Below are 23,000 nucleotides of genomic sequence, written 5' to 3' on the forward strand. Positions count from 1 at the left end.
CACCGTCTGCCCTTTCCGCCAGGACCCTCCCGCGGCCTCCCTACACGCCAGCCCCGCTTCCCCCCCGCTCCCGTTCCGCTGCCACCTCCCGGTCCGTCCGCCCCGTTTCCGGGGCCCATCCCGGTTCTCCTGCGGAGCCCATCACCGGTTCTGCGGGGCGGTCCGGGCCGCGCCCGCCGCCATCTTGGCCGAGGGCAGCCCGGGCTGCAGGGAGCAGCGGGAAGGAGGCGGCAGCCGCCTCAGTCCAGGGCACCAAGGCGAGGCGGGGAGATTAAAACCAAACCCTTCAACAGGAGCAGCAAAACCGGGCAGGAGCGGCTGGAACCCCGCAGCTGCTCCCGCGGGTCTGAGGGGGGCAGTCAGGGGAGTCCTGACAGCGCGGCGGCCCCGGAGCTGCCGGGTGCTCTGCGAGGCCATCCATGGGGGTAAGGTGGGAGCCGCGGCGGGGACGAATTAAACCGGGTCAAACCCAGCCGAGCTGATGGGTTTTGTCGCTGCCTCTTGCCTTGCAGAAGATCGGGCTGCAGCTGCGGGCCACGCTGGAGAACATCACCCGGCTGCGGGCCGAGGGGGAGGATTTCCGCTGGTACCTCAAGGTGCGGGGCGGCCGAGGGTCTGCGGGGCAGGGAACGCTGCTCCCCCTGCCCAGGGCCGGGCACGTCGCTCAGCTTCAACAGCCATGTGGCTTTTTCCACACAAACTGCTTCAGGGGCACCGAATGTGGTGGTCTATAAGAATATGGAGATATATATACGTTAGTTATATATATACGTTAGTACATCATTCATTCATTAGTTGGTGGTCCCACTGGTTGTTGGGAATCCAAGTATCCTGTGGCAGGTAGCACAGGGAAATGTTGGGGTGAGCTCTGCCATCTTTCATTCCGTGTATTGTGCAGACCCCTGGGGTGGGCACAGCCACCCTGTCTAGGCACCTCACACCTGCCTCCTGCTCCTCACCTGCCTCCTGCTCCTCCCCGTGGTGGAAATTTGGGAAAGGGGGGGGGGGTAATCACATCAGCTTCTATGGCTTCTTCTTCCCTGGTTATTGACAGCTTTAAATTCTCTGGTGTATGTTTGTTTTTCAGCTGAAATGTGGGAACTGTGGTGAGGTTTCTGAGAAGTGGCAGTATCTGCGGCTGATGGTATGTCTGTCTGCCTGTTGTAACCTGCACCAGAACAAAAATGAGAAAACAAACCTGCCTGCTCTTACACACAAGGGATGCTGGCATCAGGGATGTGACAACTTGCACTTCAGATGAGATACTATTGCACATGCACTCAGGAAATGCTGTCATATTCCATACTTCAAACATTTATTTGGAGACTGTTAACTGAAAGATGCCATCAGAGTGGTGGCTGTTGGTGACAAAGTATTTACGTTTGTTTTGAAAAGCTGCCTTTCTGTAAGAATAGAATTTGAAACAAATTTTGAAGTGGTATCAGCGTAATGTTGTGCCTGTAGTGTATTTCTCTGATGCTGATGGAATCTTTTTGTAGAAGTTTGGGTAATTCAAGGTGAGCTAAGGATGCTGGATTAGCAGTTGGAAACTGAAAAAGTGGGATAAAATTTGTCAGAGGTATGAGAGGGTTCTGTTCTTAGGAATGGTCATCATCCCTTTTTGTTGCATAATGCTCAATGGTAAGAATGTATTTTGAGGACTTAATGAAACATGCCCATGAGGGTAAGACATAACTATCCATTATTTGATATTTTAAGTCTAGTACAGCATTATTGTGTGATAATGGCAGCTTTCTGAATTATAGAGCTCTTGTTTAAAAAAAAAAAAAAAAAAAAAAAAAAAGGTTTGTCATTGTAATGTTTTTAAAAAGTTAAATAACATTACTTTACCTATGCAGAGATTTCCAGTGGCTCAGCTAGAGTGCAGTTAAAATGATCTTTTTCTCTTATTATGGTTTTTAGGACAGTGTTCCCCTGAAAGGAGGGAGAGGAAGTGCCACTATGGTGCAGAAATGCAAGCTGTGCTCCAGGGAGAGCTCCATTGGTATGTGCTTAGAAATTTCAGAAGCATCACCCATTTTGTGCTTTTTCTCCTACATTCATTTTTCAGTCCCCGTTTTTGCTTGACACTGTTTGTAAAGAGCATTCACCAGGGATTTTTTTTTTTTATTCTACATTTTGGTGCTTGGGTTCACAACAGGTACACACTTGTGCTCATGAAGGAGACAGCAAGGCCTCCTGGTGAGTTCAGGTTTCTGCATAAACAAAAGTCAAACCCATAATGTCGTTTGACAAAAGCCCATAAGTTTTTTCCACTGGTAGGGTAACAAAATGGTGTAATATAATCTTCTCAGAAGTGAAAAAAAAAAACTGTACCTTTTGAGGATAAACTTATACAATTACTTTGTATAAGGAAATGTCTTCAAAAGAAGCAGCTGGTGCTTGGTTTTTGTAGGATAAAACTGAAGACATAATGCTACTGACTCTTACATTTCTGATTTTTTTTTTAGATATTTTAAGTCAGACTATCAAGCCTTACAATGTAAGTTTGCTTTCTCTTTTACATAGCAATTGAAAGATAAATAAGCATTAATAGTATTTTGAGTTTTCATTTTATCATCACATTCCTTTTTGAAGAACACAAAAAGCTGTTATTCTCCCCTGACAGAAAATTGTCTCTCGAGGACTCCTGCACACTGTCTCAAGTAAAAATAATCTGATACATTTCACAGGGAAAACAAAAAATTCTGTCACTCTGGTTATAGTGTCAGTTGTGTGATGTCTGTATGAGTTTCCTCTTGAAGGCTTCCTTGGGGCTGATTAAGGAATTGCAGTTAATTACCCCCCCATTAAATGAGCCCTGATTCTGCTGTCACTTGGAACATCAAAGTTGATAGTCCTGCCTTTAGAGAAAGTCATTCCTAGACTAATGCTTGTCACTGTCCTTCTCTATTGCATGAAAACTAATGGTGTTCTGACTCACTTACAGGCTGAAGACAGTGAGAAATTCAAAACAATAGTGGAGTTTGAATGCCGAGGTCTGGAACCAGTTGACTTTCAACCACAGGTGAGTTCTGATTCTTCATTTGTTTCTCAGTTTTTAAGAGCACTTCCTACAGAGCCTGGAGTGATAAAATACACACTATGTGATGGTACTGCTCTTACTAGAATGTCCTAGGCCTCCCCAGCTTCCCGTGATCTCCACAGTTCTTTCATTTACTTCAACTCAAAAAACCAAAACCCTGCAAGCAGCTAACACTAAAAACTCTACTATTGTTTGTACCAGTAAAATTTAAACATGGCATGGAGCTGCATTCAGATTGTTGCACAGGTGAGTCAGCACTCCTCATTTTAATTCATTTGCAAGGTCTTCCATTGCACAGGCTATTGCAAAAGAGTCTTTCCCAGAGGGGAATTGTGAGAGTGCCTATATAGATAGCTACATGCACAAGAGCACCACTTTGCCTTCTGGTATGTTAAGAGTAAAGGAAGCTCAGGTTATGATCATTATATGGACTCTAAAGAAAATAACATTTTCTTTGAGATTTGACATCACCAAAGCCATAGGAAATGAATATTGGTGTTTTTCCATTTTAAACCTGACCAAAGACTGAAGATCAGTGGAGGTTAAAAACTGTTGCAAAGTGCACTTCAAGGTTCAGAGTTAAAGAATTTCTTCAGGGCCAAGTCAGTCTTCAGTGATTCATTTGCTTATGCATGGTCATGCTGCTTGCAAGCTAACTCCCTGCTATATTTAACCTATTATTCCAGTCGGATTAGGTGTAAATAGACTGACAAATATAAACCTGTCTTATCCTTCCCTCAGACTGTGACACTGCTAAGAAACAGACCAAAGAAGCTGATCCTTCAAAGAACATAGTATAAATGAAATAACCAATGCAGTGTGCTGCAGGAGGTTCATTTTTTTATTATTTATTTAAGTGAAGCCCATCTTCCTGAGGAATGGAGTGGTTATTAGTTCACTCTTCTACAAGTTCATTAGTGCAAGACATAGGAACTTGCACTTCAAGAAAAACCTAAGAGAAGACTACAAAATGTAGGAGATATTTATAGCTCTGCATCCAAGCTGCCAGTTTTATTTTTATCTGCAGAACAAAGACTTTACAGCTATAGTAAAGCTTTCATTTTAAGATTCTCAAGGTTTGCTCTATGGACTCTCTTGGAGAGAACACTTGAATCCCTGAGCAAATATTTCAGTGAATTTTCTGATGCCTAAATGAGTAGGCAGAGCCTTTTTTTTTTTTCCCTCTCAATTTCTTATTTTTCTTGTTTAATGTGCATCTACTGCATCTGAAATAGATGCTGATGATGCAGTACATACATCTACTGCAAATCTGAAATAGAATTCTGGGTTTTCCTTGAGGATAGTTCTTCTGTCTCTCAAGTGAATAACTCAGCTTTAAAAAAAATTGCAGGTTTCTTTATAAAACCCCTCTTAAATCTTCTTAAGCCTCTTTATGTCACAACCAGTAGTTTAATTGGTAGCAGAAGTGTCACAATTCATTCTGTTGAAATTTGTTGGCATTTTTGTCTGTGTTGTGTGTTCATGCTTCAGCTGCTGGTCAGTCAGCAGAGGGCAGACAAGTCACTGCCTGTGTCAGCTCCTACTGCAGGTGAAACGAGTCTCTGCTCTGACCCCAAAGAACCCAAGTCCTGCCAAGTGGCTGGTACAGAAGCTTGTACTTCCAGTCACATGGCTTCTCAGTCCTTGGATGGCTGGTGAATATCTCCAGATAAAAGCAGAGCTGCTTTTATTTTTCTAGTGTTTTCTAGTGTTTGTTCTCTACTGCAGCTCTGATTTTTTTGCCTCCTGATGCTGATCTTCTCCAGCCCTAGCAGTTTAAGGTGAATTTCTGATAAATCTATAAAGGCCATATCCACACTTTGCCTGGCAGGTTGTTACATCTGCCACACTTCATGATTTATTAAACTCCCAAGTGCTTAACCTTCCATTCTAATACCAAAATAACTTAAAGTCATGTGGCTTACTTAACACATTCTTACACAGATAAATGCCTGACTGGCACTACTGGGGATTTCAGTAACAAAAATGCTAAGATAGGTCCCTTGCAGAAAACCAGGCAGAAGCAACCTTTGCTCTTTAGCAACTTCTTAATAAAATTCTGTAGTTAGAATTGGCAAGGTAAGAAACCTTGTCTGCTACATAGGTGGCTGGATTTTGAAATTTACTTCTAAAAATATTAAAACATAGTTCACAGTTCCTATAGAAGGTAAAACAGAACCCCTTATTCTCATGCTGTTTCCTTTCCTAGTGCTACCCCTTTCTTTAAAAACAGCAACATTAACAACAGTGAAGAACTCTGTTTTGGACTGACACTTAGGGTATACTCATCTGAGTGTTCAGCTGGCTGATCCTCCTTTCAAGTAAAGCCTTGGTAGTCCCTTCTGTACCTAAATCCAATACAGGCTGCTCCTTCACTGAAGTGTCTTGGATTCTGACAATATTTAAGCAAAAACTATTATTTTTACCACATTTTCTGTTGTTTTCTTGTAGTGTAAGTTTATTGTGAAGCTATTTTATACAAAAAGCCTGTATGGATGCTGAACACAAATTAAAGGTATTAGTAGTTGGATGCTGCTACATAAACATTATCTAGAATACTTACTTGGAAATACCTTTTTGTCAGGAAAAACAGAGGAGCAGCATTCCTTCATTTTACCCTGTGGTTGCTTACATTGAATTTTCCAAATTGACAAACAGGATCAAAACCTCAAATTGACCCTTAACCAGAAAAACTCTGATTCTTTCTACCTAATTTTAAAAAAATGCAATAAAAATCTGTGTAGAGTAACGTTCTTTCAACCTGTTTCAATGATCATATTTATTATTTTCTTGGTACAGCTTACTCTGAAAAATTTACTGTGAATATGTTTGCAGGCAGGGTTTGCTGCTGAAGGTGCAGAGTCTGGCACACCTTTCAATGATATAAACTTGTTGGAAAAGGTATGTTGTCTAAGTTTCATTAGTAAACCTGATTATCTCATCCAAAATGCACACTGCACACGCAAGAGACTAATTTTGCTCTTTTAGGTAGCCAGAAACAAAATAGAACTATGAACAACCAGCATTACTGACAGTGTCATTTTATAATTTGATAGCTTAGCAGCTGACAAAGGTAGAAGTGCAACTTTTAAGTTGCTCAGGAATTCCAGGGAGCAAACACCTGGAATACTACATGGCTCGGGTTATTTAGAATGGTGACCTGATTTTTCTAGGAAGATTTTTCTCTTGTGCATAAAGATATTAAAAAGTGATCTAAAGACACTGTCCTTTAAAGCTCAGGATAACAACTTCAGCATTGCAAATCTTTCTTGGCTGTGAGCAGGGATCTCAAGGTCAAATCTGTTCCCTGCTATCCTACTTGGCAAGGATCTACTTGTCTGCTTACCCGCCTGACTCGGGTATTGTAAATGATAGATAATCCTTTCATCTGCTGTGGTTGCTGTCTTGTCCACTACAGGCTGTGGGCTACATATAAATTAAAAAAAAAAAAAAATACATGTTACAACATTGAAACTGAAGCCTATTTAATTTCAGGTCAGTTGTTTCTCTCAGAAACTGAGCTTAGTGACTACACAGTGCTTTCCACAGGAATCTAAGACCCAAACATTGAGTGAGGCTTAGTTTCAGTTTGAATTCCCATCTGTGTTTTAGACACTGTTGCATTCTGTCCTCTGTGACTAACACTGTGAAACCTTATTCCCTATAGGATTGGAATGACTACGATGAAAAAGCAAAGGAATCTGTTGGGATCTATGAAGTTACCCATAAATTTGTAAAATGCTAAAGTGCATGCCCCTAATAAATCTTGACATGCTTATTGATGAAGAAGCTGTAACCATCAGAGATGCAGTTTCCTTGGAGTTATTTTTCACATGGCTGTACTTCAGAAATTGAAACCTAAGTTGTCCTTATTACCCCTGGGATATCCTAATAAAATATTTTCAAGACCCCTTTTGAGCCTCGGTACAAACTAAAAAAAAATGTACACACTTGACTGACCTGTGCTGTTTTCTTAATCTTGACTTTTTTGGGCAATACATATGTTTTTCTTGGGTTTTATGGATATCATAACATCCAGCTGATAGAAGGAGGAAAGAGGAAAACATTCCGTTGGAGTTACTTTTCCACAGTAAGAGAAGACTTGGAAAGACAGAATCCCAGTGATTTTTCTTTAAGGCACAACAGCACAGGCTTACTTAGCAGATGAGATTATTGGACAGACTTCATGTAAGGAAAGGGAGAGCCAACACTGCAGCATGCTGTCAGTAGTATTCTTTTTAACCCTTATAAGAAACATGAGCTATTGATAAAGGGACTCCACATACTGTATTATTTTGGTATGTCAATAAAAGAACTTTGTGGTTATTAAAAGATAACCTTTATTAGAATACAGCCTATTCCAGTCAATTTAACAACACAGTTGGTGATTGTGGGTTACCTAAAGCTTCCCAGTTCATTTTTTTTTCCTCAAAAAGCTGTTACAGTGGAAAGGCTTCAAGCAGTTGAGGCACAATCAGTTCAAATAACCATTCAAGTTTCAAGAGAAAGAAAGGTGTGACAAGTTAACAAGTGCAAGACTGCAAATGTAACCACTCTTTCATACTTAAAATTATTGCATATGTTTTTTTTAAAAATCAAACAGTTTAAGAGTGGCATCACAGTGCTGTTGTCTGTCTGAACACACATGGAACACAAATGTTCTGAGTTCAGACACTCAGTAACAATGCATTTTAAATAATATAGTTTAAGAACACATGGATCTGTGGGAGCAGATGAGTCTGTTAACTTAATTTTGACAGTGTTTATGTCTGTATTTCCTGAAACGTGCATTCAAGGTCTGTACTTGATTTCTTTAAAACAGATACAAATTTAATAATTAATCTAACAGTATTTAAGTTCAATGAACTAAAATGAAGCCAATTAATCTGGGCAGTCTCAGCTACATTTGAGCACTGATGAGTATGCCAATTAGACACAGTGTGCATTTTGTACTGTAACTGTAAAGAGTTCCAGAATTTTTATTTCTAACTACCAATTTTCTTACCCTTCAAAACATTAAAGATGTCTTCTAATGACTTATATATACACTGAAGGTATTCTTTACCATCCCTAGCTGGGTAAGAAGAAACATTACAACCTATCCAATCATCCTGGACCTGATACCCTACTCCAAAGCCATCAGACACAACTGGGCCAAACCCTCCTAATTGCACAGCTGGGCTAACCAGTGTGCTTGTGGAAATGATGTTGTGATTAAGCTGAGCATAGGCTTGGTCTTGATAGAAATCAGGCAGAGCAATACCTTTGGATAAGGCTAAATGGCGCAAGCCAAAGAGGTGCCGGTCAAATCCCTGACCTGTTAAAATAAAATAACAAGTGTTAGATGACTGATATCTGTGGAAAATAAACTCACTTGTTTGGAAATCACATTATATTTCAGTCACAAAAGAGGAGGTCTCTAAAACTGGATTTTATTCTCATATTAGCAGGAATTGTTTTTCAGAACCCAGCCATTCTTCACTTTCAGCACACATACCCCAGGGAATGAGGACTTGCTCAGCCTCAACCAGGAATCATGATAGTAAAGAAAAGTGCAATGTTAACAGGCATATTAAGAATGCATCACTTTCTTTGATTAACTATTTATGTGAATATATCCAGGTTGTTTAAAACAAAGAACAACTTTCCTAAAATTTAAGAATCTAAAGAGGAGGAGGATCTTACTCCAACAAAAGGAGGCAACAATTTAGGTTCCATGAGGTAATGTTCAACAGTCAATTTTACTGAAACAATACAATAATCTATGCTTTCAAAAGAATGCATTTAGAAAAATACCAGTAGTACAGCCAAAGAATCAGTTTGATCTGGAAGCTGCTAAAGCCTTTATTCCCTGCAGAGATAAGACAGTAACTCCTCAGACATAAGCAAAGTAGTTCTTGGTTGCCTTGAGGAGCATGACATGCACAAAGTATTTATCAAATTTTCAAACAGCCCAGGTGCTGTAAGGACAAAAGCTCAAGTATAAAAAAGTTCTCAACATGGTAACAGTGAAGTGGGAAGCACAGAGGCATTCTCTCCCACCAAGAGATGAAATTTAGAGAATTAATTTTAAACTGCATCCTACTTCTGTTTTTGTCAACTTTATATTAACATTAACATTGTACTAACATTGAAATTAAATTACTTATCTGTGAAGTAGATGTTCAGAGCAACCTTAATAGACATTTTGGTGCAAAAGCAAGAGCAAAAGCAATGTTTGCTATATTCCTACTTACCCATAGCAGCTTCCTTTGTCAAACGGCCATGGTATTTTGAGCACTCCATGATCAACTCCTGAAGCTCTTCTGTGCTGTGTTTGGATGGTTCCCTGACAAAAGCTTCTGAGCATTTCTTTGTATGGACTGAGGCAGGACGTATGGTTTCTGTACGACCATGTTTGAAAGCTGCAGTACTGCAAGACTCATATGTAGCAACAGTTTGATTGTACTGTCGAAGGAAAGCCATCTGGAAGGCAAGCTGAGCCACAGCATCTGGACTTACCTTCTTCTGCTTTAGAAGGTTCTTGCCCCCTTCATTGAACTGCATCATATCAAGAGACAGTGCTTCTACTGTGGCATCGAATTTCTGTTTGGCTTTGGTAATTCCTGCTTTTAAGGCATCATTCAGCTTGAAGTCAAGTTTCTGTACTGCTCTAGAAGAGTCTACTGAAGCAGGCTGGGACTGGGGGCTGATGGCTGGTGCCTTGGTGCTATCTTTAAAAACCTCGTTCTGGAACCTGAGCACAGCCACACCATCTCCCCACGAATGTTCAAAATTAATTCCTGCAGTTCCATCCTTAGTTATGATGAGAGTAAAGGATTTGTCAAACCAGCGGTTGGCACCATCTCCATGCAACATAGTGCGGGACAAGTGCACCAAGTCTTTAATGGGAAAATCATCTAAACTTAAACAAAACAATGCTGAGTCTACTTTGTGAAGAGCTTCTCCATTGCCATTATCCAGTAGATTCTTTCTCAGCAATGCCCACGTATCTCGGTTTTCACTGGGGAGGTAGCCAAGAGGGAAGGCCGGAGCTGGACTGGTGTCACTAAGGATGTATTTCAAGTGTGCTTGTATTTCTGAAGGTTTCAGTGTGTTTCCATCTCTATCAATAACATCAAACACATAAAAGTTCCCATTTCTCAGTACCAGCAAATGTTTTGCCTTTTCATCTGTATAAAGCTCATCTTTGTGGAGTTTGGGCAGCCGTGTAGAATTGAAAAGCCTGAAGTACTGGGACATATCAAGGGGGTATGCATTGACCATGTAGGCACCAAACCAAGAAATTGAAGAAGGCACAAATCGGATAATATTTTTAAAGATCTGAGTGTCACTTTTTTCTGGATTAAGGTGAAAAACCTCTGGTTCAAGATAACCAGCTCTGAAGGTCTTCATAAAACGTAAAGCAGAAACAGTCATGTTTGTAGCTCGTATGAGCTGATCATTATATTCAGCTTTTGGATCAGGATTAAAAGACATAAATGGATTAAAATTCAAAACAATAGGTTCACGTGCTTCTAGGTACATGTCAAACCAGGGACCTGAAAAGGGAGAGTTGAAAAATAGGTCAGAATATAAAAGCAGCTTATTGATTCAGACTAGAAGTTCATACAGTTGATATCCCTCCTCCAGGAGTGATCATGAATAAACACCTCATGAAGTACATACAAACAAAATAATTATATGAAGTAATCCCCCCCAGGGATTCTCCCAGCCTCCAATTGTGAAGAAAGGCACTGTGGGCTAATTGTAAAAATACTGTATTTGAAGCAATCCATATCAAGATGGTCAACATCACTGTCAACAAGGGTCAATTTCTGTGTTTCTTCTCGTGAGCACTTTTTTTTGGTACACACCTCACATCTGGAGGGGAACATGCCTATACCTACCTTTAAACTAATAATTTCTGCAACTCTGTCACTGAGGGCATGTCCCTCTTTCGAATCACTTTTCATTCTGATTTAGTATTTCCCTCATTCCTGGCAGTATTTCTCCATCACCGTTTGCTGCCTCACATTTCCACCCCCTTGGCTCTTTCTGTCCCCTGAAATAATCAGCACAACATGAAACTCTTGACACTGATGCATTGCCACTGATACTCTCAAGCTGACAAAAAGATGAGGTTAGAGAGGACCTCACAGTTACTCTTCCAGGCCCAGAACAGGCTTCAGAAAGCAGAATTACATTTCATACCCACAGATCTTTTAGACAGTCTGTCAGCATATCAAGAAGCATGAATGTGATCCAAAGGCTTTGTGTTGTCATAACCAAGGGAATCAGTCACAGCTCTAAAAAGTAGTCACACCTTTGGCAACCCAGGGGGCATTCACAGAGAAGGGATATTTTTAAGTAAGTTCTATTTTATCATCATTGGCAACTTCAATTTCAGTAAGCTCTGGTATTGCATGCTGTCTGGATGCAGACCAAGGAAACAAGTGAACACCAACTTCATCTCAAGACAGCTGATGTATTAAAAAATATTACTTCAAGGCTGGATCAGTCCCAAGAGTAACCTTCTAGCTGGGCTGTAAAAGGGCAACAGGTAACTCATGGACATAAGTTACAATTTTAATCCAGGTCCTCTCCAGTGAGTATATAACATTCATCTACAGTTTTAAAATCACATCAGTCATCAGCACCACATAGCCTTTCAACCAGTTAAGATCTTCTAAAACCTAAACAAACGACAATTGCTAAAGAAAAAAAAAGCCTGTAAACTAAAATTTAAACACATCATCTCAGGAAAAAATACTGTTTCTTCAATACTCACCAGTCCAGAATTCTGGTACATAAAAGTTAGATAATGGACATTCTTCTTTCTACCACAGACCCAGAATTTGCTGAAATATAGCCAGGGGCAATATTCACAACATGTTATTGCAGGTTTATGGAGTAGAGAACTTAAGCTTCAGCCAATTTTGTTTGTAGCATTTTAAACTGTTACGGAGCATGATGACAGACTACTATATCCAGCAGCCCAACATACCTGTGATGTAACTAGTGTGCTTGTTCTGATTGTCTTGAGCAACCAGTTGCTCATGCAGCTCTTTCCCAATCCCCTTTTCAAAGCGATGAGCAAGTTCTTCAGTCTTCCTACAGCAACCAATAAAAGAGTCAAAATGCATCACAAGCTATATTTTTTGTTTGTAACATTTGTTCTTGAAACAGCACACACCACTGCAATATGTGTTATCTTGCTTGTCCATACCTGAATTGGTCATCATTTAAAAGAGGTTTCTGGGCATTTAGATATCTCTTAATTGTATCTTCAAGTTTGGGAATCGGCAGTCTGAAGGAAGGGGAACAGAGAAATGCACTTTATGAGCAACGGTACTAACAAAGCCTCTGTTTTTTTACACAATAGTTTCTTTGCTTCCCCTCTTTCCTACTCTTCCTTACACCCCATATTATCCAAATGGCTCAAAAGCTGTTTATGGAAGAGAAGGGAATAGGTGGGCATGTACCATCACAGGATAAGGTCCTTGGAAAACAAGGTAGCAAACTAATTTTACTGTCTTGTTACAAAGGTATTGCAGGGAAGGGTCCTAGTACCTTGCAGGGAATACAATGACATGAATTGTTGCAAGGTGAAGCTGCTTATAATTTGGAGGTTTAGTTGGGTAGCAGCCCTGCATGAGGACTCCCTCATTTGCTGGGTCCTGGGTCCTTACTTTTCCTTGAAAATTTCTTAATCAGTGTCACTGTCATTTTCCTCTCTGCCTAAACAAGAAAACACTCCTCTTGCTAGAAAGTAATCCTCTAAACCAACGAAGGTTACTTCGCAAACTGAACAGATGTCTCAGTAGTGGATTTATAGCCATATTTACCCTTTAAAAACCAAAATCATTCCTCTCCAGGGTGCTTTAGGAAGAGCACACACAACACGAGGAGAGTCGGCACACCCCACTCACAGTCAAACAGAAAGGAGAGGGAGGGCGTTCTCTCTCCCTTCTCCTCACAGCGAACACCCCAGGAGCCGCCGGCCTCACACGACCACCGCCACCGACCTCTGCCCGCGTCCCCCCTGGATCCCGGGCCCTCCGAGTCCCCCCGGAGCGGGCACCGACGGCCGCTGCCCTTAGGACGCTCACTCCAGGCCCAGCCCCGGGCCGCGCCTCAGGAGGCCGCGGGACGGGAGGTCCCGGAGGGCAGTGGGGGCAGCGTCCCGCCGTACCTGGGGAGGCTCTTCTGGTAGTGCATGGTGGGCACGATGCTGCGGTGCAGGTACTCGGCAGCGCCCGCGCTGCTGTAGCCCCTCCGCCAGCGCGGCCCCGCCGCCGCCCGCCTCAGCAGCAGCTGCCGCGCCGCCATGACGCCCGTCATGAGGAGCCGGGCAGGCACCGCCCGCCCCGCTTCCCTCGCTGCCGCCCCGGGGCCGCCACCGCCTCTCTCCGCGCTCCTCCCGCCCCGCCGAGCGTTCGGCCCCGTTCCGCCTCAGCTCACGGAGAGGCGGCGGCTCGGGGCCCGGCGGGGGCTTCACACCGGCGCGGTGAGGGGGTAGGGATCGGGGCTTGGTTCCGTCAAAACCCGCCCGGGGAAGAGGCGGCCAAATGGGGACCAAGGTACCCGCGGCTCGGAGGGGTCCCCCGAGCTCTCTGCTGCCCGGTCCCAGCGGCACACCCTGGGTGACGGCTCCGTGTGGAGGCCGGCGTGACTTCATGGAGAGTATTTTAATTAATATTTCTTTTGGAAAGTATGGTGCCGGCTGTCAAGGTAGCAAAGTTACCTGGAGCTTAGAAAATGTCTGGAATGGGACGGGTCAACATCGTTAGTTCAGTCCTCTTTTACGTAAAAGTTAATAAAGTTTTCTGTGATCCTCTTGTTTTCACAGCCTTCTTGTGAAGGGCGTATAGACTGCATATTTTTTATCTTTTTTTCTCAATTTGTGTGTGTATGTCTTACTGGCCATGCCATGTTCAGATCCTGCCTTCAAAGAGAACAGTTTAATCTCTCCTAAGCTTTCTTACTCATATGTCAGCACGCAACAACAAATACTGTACTGCAGCACAAAATAAAACAATATGTAAACAAACTGTTGAGTTGTAGTGTATAGAATATTCTCCATAGAACCATTAAATAATTTTACAGTAACACAGAAATGTTTTGGTACAAAAGTGTGGCCTGGTGAGCAGTTCTGGTGGTGTATTTTTATCAGATACTCATTAGCATAAAAATCGGCACTGGGATTGCATATGGACAGAGGGAAGGAAAGGAAAGCAATCCCTATGGCTTAGTCTGATAATCCCCTGAAAGTCAATTGGCCCTACTCTAATCAACATAGTGGTTGGAAGAAAAGTGAAATCATTTCACTTCTAAGATAAATGCCAAATGCCAGAAGGTGTCCTTGCATGTTTCAGGATTCAGCTATTTTCTTTTGGATGCACGTCTCTTACTTAGCTACTCATTCAGGGGTTTTTTTCTCCATGAAAACAGAAAACCCAAGCCTGCTTTAATTAATTAAGTTCAGTTTCACCTCCCTTGCCCTGTTGTGATAGTCCAGTTCAAAATGTTATCTACTCTGCCCTTTAGAAAACCAGCAGTGACATTACTTTACCCATCTGGATGCATGACTTGCACTATTCCCTTTACAGTTTTGGATGTCCAGACCCCAAATCGAGGGGACTGAGCAGCGCACTAGAACTCCGTCCTTCTCCCAGGAGTGTCACTTTGTTTTGAACCAGTCTTGTTTTAGAAATACTACTTCATTCTGTTCTAATTTTCCAGAGCCCCCTAATCTTCTTCCAGGCTCTTAATGATGTAGTCGATAATAGGATTGTTGGTATTAATTTGGAACAATAATGCCAGCTGCTTGCTTGGTGGCTATTGGCAGAGGGGTGACCTTGCGGGTCAGCTGAGCAGAACTGGAAGTGCTTTGATCTGATCTATACAGAGCTAGATCTGTCCACCCCAACAAGAGGAGCGGGTGAATTCTCTCTCCATGGGATGCTGATTCTTCTCCAAAGAGCAGGGAGGGCAGGATGGCGGTGGCTCTTGATGCAATCCTGGCTCGGATCAAGGATGTCTGTAAAAGAAATGGTTTGCTCATTCTCTCGGTGCTGTCAGTCACCATTGGCTGTCTTCTTGGCTTCTTCCTGAGGACACGGAGGCTCTCCCAGCAGGTATGTGTGGCATGGCAGTGTATTGCTGCAGAGAAAATACCTTCCTTATGTAACAAAAGACACAGCAACTCGCAGAACTCAAGGATGGACTTTGGAAGTCCAATATGTGTGTCTGTAAAATTTGTTTGGGTTCATTGGTTTGTTAATTTCTGTGGTTCTTTGGGTCTTTTCACACATTCTCAAACAATATATTGGGGAAGAGTTCTGGTCTTTAAGGGACCTGGTAAGACTAGCATAAACATATTATAGTGTTGCAAGTGTGGATAATAACATCAGGTGTTTAAGCAAAATGAAATGTAGCATCTAATACAGACTTGCTAAAACCTGGTAGTGCAGTATATTCATTGGATTTTATATTCATTGGATTTTATATTAATTTATTTCTAAAGAAAACCCTAGGCATATTTTTCATCATCGGATGTACAGAAGTACAGATAGTTCTATACAACAATGGTATTTTGTATTAATCTGAGATTTTAAATCATCAACAGACCATGTTATTAAAGTCAGTTGGGGATTTCTACTCCAGCAGATTTTAATTAAGCTCTTTGCAGGTATCCATTTCTTTCTGAGTCAGACAGAATGGAGAGGATAACATGCACTATTGAATGCGTTGTTTGAGCACAAACTAAAAGTATCAATTTAAAAATATGTCACTCGGTAAATGTGACTAAACCAAAACAGTTTTTGTCCCACTATTGCTAACTGCAGTCTAAACATGTTTTATCTCCAAGCAGTAGCTTCATAAATACCTAGCAAAACACAAAAAATACAGAATGAAGAGATTATTCAAAGCAAGCCATTAATGGTAGTCCCCAAGAGATGACAGATTTAATTTTTGTCTTCCTTTCTAAAGGAACAAATAATGTGTTGTTGTTGAGTTACAACAAAATACGTAATCTAATTAATTTTTAAATGGTCTTTCAAAACCTATTTCTTTGCCACCTTATGTACCAAAGCTGCAAGCTATACCAGTGTTATCTGATCCACAACTCTAGCAGGACTCATGAAGACAGATAGTCTTTATCTCAAAACAATAAGCATCTCTCCATATATTTCTAGGAAATTAGTTATTTCCAGTTTCCTGGTGAGTTACTGATGAGGATGCTGAAAATGTTGATTCTCCCACTGGTTGTCTCAAGGTAAGTGAGACATAATAATTATTCCTATAACTTCTGAACCTTCCTAAATGAGACATATCATCACTACTGTTTTGGGTTTAATTGAATTAATTTGCAAGTGCCAGAACCATGACTGACTGCTGTACATTCATTTTTATAGTGGAGCTATGAAAATATTTTTAATCAATAGGAACATTCATGCAATACCTCATATAGATATTATTTCCTTAAAAATAGTGGAGTTTTTTTTAGCTGATGTTTTCTTCTTTTCTTGTAATGGGAGGATGTTATAAGAAGTTAAATGTATGGAATGAATAACATTATCAGAAAGCCTACCTTAAATCCAAACAATTTAAACAATGCACTGTACAAACGAGATGACAAAGCACAGTCAATTTATAGTCTTCTGCAGTATTTTGAGACAACTGCTGTACTATGGATGAATATTGAAAAAAAAACCCAGCGTGTCTCCAGTGAACTAATAATACATGTCTGGCTTCAGCTGGAAGTGAAAGTGATTTCTTAGTGTATTAAAGACAGAACCTTTAGTGGTGCCAGTTTATTGGGTGCAGGATTAATGATCTAGATCCTGATGCTGAGGGCTGGTGCATGCTGACTGCCTTTGCAGCAGGCAGGAATAATTTAGGATAATTTTTTCTCTCCTCTGAATTTGTCTTGTCTTCCAACTGACTCCAATCACAAATCCCAGTTGGATGGTGAAAAGCTCTGAGCCCAGTGCTGAGAGAAGAGATAAGGAGAGATGGAGAGCAACAAAGCTAACTTTACCTGATCAGATCTGAGAAAGAAATCTTGCACTCTTTGGTGCCTTTCCTTGGAGCCTCATCTTCTAGAAACAAATACATAAGCCAAAAAGTCATCCTTCTTTTTTTTAAAAAAAGATAAGTTTCCAGGCTTCAGATCACCGACAGCTGATGAAGATAAACACAACCTAGCATTAACTTTTTTTTAAAATCATCTACCCTCTCATGGTTCTTCACAGAATGAAGCTGATTCATGGTGCTTGCATGCCTAGAACTGGCCATAGATTCATACCTGGTTCTGTCCCGTACAGCTACAGAACATGAAGACAAAATATGTTAGATTTTTTTTTTTTCTTTTGAGTTGAAAGTAGAATTTTCCAGGGACAAGAATCTTACATGAAGATGCAGTAAGGATTGAAGAGGGTTGGAGCAGAGACACATGTCCTTCCCTAAAGTGTATAGTTCTTTAAATCCCCTTGTTTTTCAGAGGTGCCAGGAGGAGAGGCAGCACAGTAGGGAAGAGCTGCTCTGACACAGCCTGTGATAGCTCATGGTAACCCACAGATTCACTATGAGCCACACTGTTAGAACTGGTGGACTCCATCCTCTGAGGAAGATAGAGGAGAAACTTTACAGAACTTCAAATGGATTAGCTCTCACTGTAAGGCAGCATGAGTCTATCTCCCTGGATAAGAAACTAATCATCACTTACTATTGCATACTGAAATTTCAGGTTTTTGCAAACAAAAAATACTCCAGATATAATCACAGTCTTGTACACTTCCTTTCCTTTTTTTTTCCCAAAAGCACAATATTTCCCACACTTATATTTTATAAAATGAATAAACCAGTGCTCTGTGTTTTCACCAGCCTGCATATACATTCAAAGTAAATTTCTCTGGGGATTTGTATATTCTCTTATCCTCTGTTGCTTATCCTCTGGGAGCAACAGCTTTTACATTATCTTCTAAATTACTCTGGTTTATTGTTTACAAAAGCCAGGGGAACAGCACCAAGCTCTAATTTTACTCTACTAGTTGAAGTTAATGCAAGTTTTTTCTTGAACTAAAAATTAAAAAAAAATACTTGTGAAGAAAAGGGAAGGTGAGAAAGAAGGGTGGAAGGAGGTACTCAGTTTATCTTGAAGGGCTGTGACAGAAGTAAAAGGCAGAAAATGTGTGGCTCAGGAGGCTGATAGTAGATTAGAAAATCTTGCATTTTTAGGTCACTAGCACAAATCCAAACTTAAACAGAAGTGGCTGAAAATTTGTACTGCCCTTCTTTTGTCCTGATAGAGTTAAACCAGAAACTTTGCAGGCTATATCCATTAAGAAGGAAAAACTGATGATACAGTCAGGTATCTGTGATTGAACTGTGTTTATTTTTGAAGTTTCTTGAGTGCATGAGAAATCAGTAGAACAACAGAAGATTGTTTCTCCAATGTACAGTTCCTCGTCTTACACTTAGAAGTGCTGTATCCCAGAGCTCCTGGACCTGTTTCTGATATTTCCTGTCACCTGTGGTCTTTTTATTTTCCCACAGACAGAAAAAAATTTGAAAAAGTGACCACCAGTGAAACCAGCCTCCCTGTTTTGTTTCTGTTGTGACATGGACCATCATTAAGGACAGGGGCTGATATTATTTCAGTTATCTGATTACATAAGCAAGCTTCATACGATGTCATACAAGGACTCTGAAGGAAATACATATTGGTTTTCCCCACCCTCTGCCTGAGTTTTAGCCCTGTTCATACCAATTAATATGCACTAAGTGTCTTGTGTATAGACTTTGCTCTTCTCAGTGAGGAGATCAGATACCCACAGAACAAAGGATGCTGCTTCTATTAGCAACATAAACCAAGAAATTATAACAAAGAGCCTTGACAGTTTGTATCTGCCCTAGGCATACTCTATAGGGAATCTTGTTACAAGATCAAATTTTAGCCCTTGGAGTTACCAGATGCAGAATACTTATTATATGTACAAACACAGGAGGATACTACCTTTAAACCTGGGAATGGGAATATTAAGAGACCTAAGACAGAATGGGCACCAAATCTGAATTGATAGTTGGACACTTGTACCCTGAGCTCTTGCTGCAGTTGGACAAGCATCTTCTCAACAGATCAACTGCAGGAGATCTGAAGCTCCCTGTTTTTTTTAGAGACAGAAGCCTTGATCCTCATGTGGCAAATGCAATGCAAATAATATATTTTCTCCCCTATATGCAAAAGTTTTCAGCACATACCTCATTTTAAAACAGACACACACGTATGTGCCAGGGATAGAGGTGAATCTCAGTGCATCCTGCCCTGAGTCTTCTGATATGTTTAAAAAACGATGGGTCCAGGTCTTTAGACAGACATCTGCTGATCAGCTGGCCCAGGGTCCTCAAGTCCCTTAAATCATTTTTCCTTCCATCTAATGCACTTCCCGGCGTGTGGAGCCTCGGTCTGTATTGCAGCCTCTATCCAGGAGGTGGCTCTGTCTCGAAGTCTGAGGGACCACCGGTGGTTAAGGGAGGGAGAGCCTGTGCCTCTGGGACACCCTTCATCCCTGGCGTTTTACAATAGTGCCCATAAAATTATAAAATATCAACTTTTTTCAGTCTGGTTTATTATCATCTTTTTCCACCCTGCACCCCAAGGCAATTGGCAGAGATACCCGTGCATCACTTTAGTTTCCCAGCTCCTTAAATTATCAAATCTGTTGTCAACATTTGTACAAACACTCAACTTTCTGATTAAACTCTCCTCATATTTTCTAAAGATAATATAAACCCTCTGACCAACTTCTGCCTGTGCCAGCAGTGCCAGGTGTGGGCATGGGCTGGACCTCAGGCCATGCTGCCATGGGCTTTGCCACAACTCATGCACTGTCACCTCCCTTGGGAGCATCTTTGTCCTTGTACCAATTCCCTGCCCCACTGTCTTCATCTTAGGTTACCAGTTTTGTACTGATCAACTTCCAATGGGCCAGAAACTTGATTTTCAGTGAGTGCAGCTGCATTGATTTAACTTTTCTGAGGAGGCCATTCAGCTACATGATCTCTTCCAACTTTATACCATGTTGTGACTGAGGTTTTGAAGAAGATGCAAACTCTGATTAAAAAATATACCATCTATAAGTGGGTTTTTTTGACATTGATTCCTTCTGGTAGGCAGAGAGGTACCACTGGGGCATTCAGTCCAGAAACAAAATTCAGCTGTCTGTTCCAAGAGCAGAGGTGGGGACGAGAAGGAGAGCAGAGAGGGAGAGAAAAAGCAGAAAAAGGAAAGAGAAAGCCTCCTGTGCCTTCAAAGGTTGATTGCAACTCCGTGCTCTGCAGATCTGTAGGGCACGTGCTCTGCAGATCTGGAGAAGAGGCAGAGCTTGCAGCCTCTGGTTCTTGTTTCAAGATAATAATAGAAGGGCACAGACTATTTCTTTCCTGTATTCAGCCACAAAGTTTCATGGACCTTACAGGAACCTAATTCTCTCTTGCAGAGCCTTTGCTCGGTTTGAGAGAAAAATGAAATAAAATGTTAGAAGTAAGAGCTCTCTCTTAGACAGGGTTTGACTGCGTAAGCCTTGCTGGTTCAGAAAGCTCTCTAAAGCTGGAGTTAGCCAGGTGGACACCAGCTGAACCTGCTCAGTTCTGTCTCTTATGTCTACCTGTAGATGTAATAGAAAATGCCATTCTTTATTTCAACACCCTCCTTTTTTACATAATTAAGCTTTTTTCTGACAGGAGTTATAAGGCCCAGTTTTCTAAGACTATGATTAGCAGTAAAAAGTGAGGCTACTTGTGGGAAATAATTGTCAGAGCAGAACTGAACTGCTCAGCTGTTTAAGAGGCTTGTAACCACAGTTTATTTCCTTTTAGCAAAAGCAGTTTGTTTTCTTTAAGCTTAGGAAAATTATTACATTTTTTCCTTATTTACCACTGGCCATTTTCCAGATAGCTAAGAAACAGTAAGTAGTAGACATTCAATCCTTTTCCACATGCAGAACCTGTTAGAGAAAGGTTGTCCCCTTTATAGTCAAATCTAAGTAACTGATTTGATGTATATTTTTTTTAATTACAAAGTTTTTGCCTCTGAGCATGCTTTAGCTGATATAAACAAGTATACAGTAATAACATTTTATTATTTATTTGAAGGGTAGTCATAAATATTTGTTACAATTGGGGTTTTAGCTGCTGAATTAAATATAATATGCTAAAGAGAACTGTCATTCTTCAAGGGGATTCTTGTCCATAATGCCATCAGTTCTTGCAATCTCTTATCCTTCTGCTTAGATTCCAGAGCTTCGTATTTAATGAGAAACTACTCCCTTATAGTACCCTTTACCCCATATAATTTTTTTTCACAGCTCTCTGATCTGGGGGACACATTGGCATTTTAACATCCCCCTAATGAAAAGTGCTGCTCGTTCTGTTCTAATGGCATCCTGTCACTGTGCATGTGTGCTGTGCCACACCAAATTCTGCCTCACAGGACTCATTGGTCACATTTGAAGGGCTGACAGTCTCACATTGCAAGAGGATGTGGAGATGCTCAGGGTGCAAGCAGATGGGAACTTGCTCAGCCCAGGAGCCAGGCTGGGCAGAGTGGTGCCAGATCCATGCCGGAAGCTGTGCAGCTGCATTAGGGTGGCTTTGTGCCCAAGCTCAGATTCCAAGGACTAATGTGGATCTGTGGCTTCCGGATGGGCCGCAGCAGCTCAGAGCAAAGGCAGAGTGAGTTCATCTCTATCTGCAGTGCTCTTTGCAGACACACTCTAAATAACTTCACAGCAACCTTATATTCTTTGGGTTAATTGTGTCCTGAACTGTTCTGCTTGCTGCCAGCTAGAATCAGAGAATCAGAGAATCATAGAATTGGCTGGGTTGGAAGGGACCTCAGAGATCATCAAGTCCAACCCTTGATCCACTCTCGCTGCAGTTCCCAGCCCATGGCACTGAGTGCCACATCCAGGCTCTTTTGAAATATCTCCAGGGATGGAGAATCCACCCCTTCCCTGGGCAGCCCATTCCAATGTCTGATCACCCTCTCTGGAAAGAAATTCTTTCTAATGTCCAACCTAAACCTCCCCTGGCACAACTTGAGACCTCTTGTGCCCTCTTGTCTTGCTGAGAGTTGCCTGGGAAAAGAGACCAACCCCCCCCTGGCTCCAACCTCGTAGAGATGAAACTGATAACAGACCACAGAGTGCAGATCATTTCTCTGGTTTACTATATAAATTTGCCATTTGTTAGGGATGAAGAATTTGACCCAAACAAGAGGCCAGTACTGAAATTTTGTGCCATAGTTACAAATCAGACCCTGGTATGGTCGGTGTAATGTCTGTTCAGAAGGAAAATACAGATTGCTTAGAGGCTAGGAAATCTGCCTTTTTTCTTACATATAACTAAATTTAAACCATGAAGACAACCAAAATTCATTCATTCAGTAATGAATGCTGGTTTTGAGTGTTTGACAACATGCGTGGTACTATTTCTCCTAATCCATTCCTGCTACTGAGAGATACTTTCTACATTAACTTGAGAAATTCACACATTTTATCTGAAGACTGGATGGGAAAGGGTCAAGCTTATGGTCAGTTTTGGCTTGGTCTTTTCTGCTACGTATGAATTAAACTATTCCCCCCGATCATTCTTTCCTCTTGCTCCTCTCTTGTGCTTGTGCATCTGCCAAACTGGGACATAATCAGGTACAATCAAATTTATGTACTGTGTTACCTAGTGAGGTGTTGGGGAGCAGCTATAAAATGCTGCCTATGGTTCTCTGAGGAGCCTGCTCAGAAGTTTGTGCCATAATGTACCCAAGCAGCTGTATTTTCCCATAAAATTAAACTGCCCTTTGCAACACAGGGCTTTTTCTTCACTTGATTAGACTCTGGAGTTTTCCCTCTATTTCACCTGTGCTGCCTTGCCAATAGAAAAATATTGGCACTCAGGAACAGTTCTTCCC

The 23,000-nt window shown here is 41.4% G+C and overlaps 4 protein-coding genes across 5 annotated transcripts in view; 2 read left to right on the forward strand and 2 right to left on the reverse strand.

The window, feature by feature from the left end:
* Positions 1-163: 163 nt before the first annotated feature.
* Positions 164-6,959, forward strand: CZIB (CXXC motif containing zinc binding protein). The gene is made up of 8 exons (XM_071750120.1): positions 164-425; positions 513-596; positions 1,088-1,144; positions 1,924-2,005; positions 2,472-2,503; positions 2,951-3,028; positions 5,882-5,947; positions 6,714-6,959. The coding sequence occupies exons 1-8, from the start codon at positions 420-422 to the stop codon at positions 6,789-6,791; spliced, it is 483 nt and encodes a 160-aa protein (XP_071606221.1). The 5' UTR covers positions 164-419; the 3' UTR covers positions 6,792-6,959.
* A 403-nt stretch (positions 6,960-7,362) lies between these two features.
* On the reverse strand, positions 7,363-13,519 carry CPT2 (carnitine palmitoyltransferase 2). The gene is made up of 5 exons (XM_071750097.1): positions 13,221-13,519; positions 12,255-12,335; positions 12,033-12,139; positions 9,283-10,587; positions 7,363-8,363 (listed from the first exon to the last, which is right to left on the reverse strand). The coding sequence occupies exons 1-5, from the start codon at positions 13,367-13,369 to the stop codon at positions 8,032-8,034; spliced, it is 1,974 nt and encodes a 657-aa protein (XP_071606198.1). The 5' UTR covers positions 13,370-13,519; the 3' UTR covers positions 7,363-8,031.
* A 296-nt stretch (positions 13,520-13,815) lies between these two features.
* Positions 13,816-23,000, reverse strand: part of SCP2 (sterol carrier protein 2) — a 104,263-nt gene continuing 95,078 nt past the window's right edge. Inside the window, exon 15 of the mRNA XM_071750104.1 lies at positions 13,816-13,886. Within this exon, the coding sequence (XP_071606205.1) occupies positions 13,831-13,886 (56 nt within the window). The 3' untranslated portion in view covers positions 13,816-13,830. The remainder of the gene's footprint in view (positions 13,887-23,000) is intronic.
* Positions 14,885-23,000, forward strand: part of SLC1A7 (solute carrier family 1 member 7) — a 47,267-nt gene continuing 39,151 nt past the window's right edge. For both annotated transcript variants that reach the window (XM_071750102.1, XM_071750103.1), the window contains exons 1-2: positions 14,885-15,165; positions 16,228-16,307. In XM_071750102.1, coding sequence (XP_071606203.1) covers positions 15,025-15,165; positions 16,228-16,307 — 221 coding nt within the window. In that variant the 5' untranslated portion in view covers positions 14,885-15,024. The remainder of the gene's footprint in view (positions 15,166-16,227; positions 16,308-23,000) is intronic.

The sequence above is a fragment of the Heliangelus exortis genome, chromosome 8, assembly GCF_036169615.1.
Source record: "Heliangelus exortis chromosome 8, bHelExo1.hap1, whole genome shotgun sequence".
NCBI classification, from domain to species: domain Eukaryota; kingdom Metazoa; phylum Chordata; class Aves; order Apodiformes; family Trochilidae; genus Heliangelus; species Heliangelus exortis.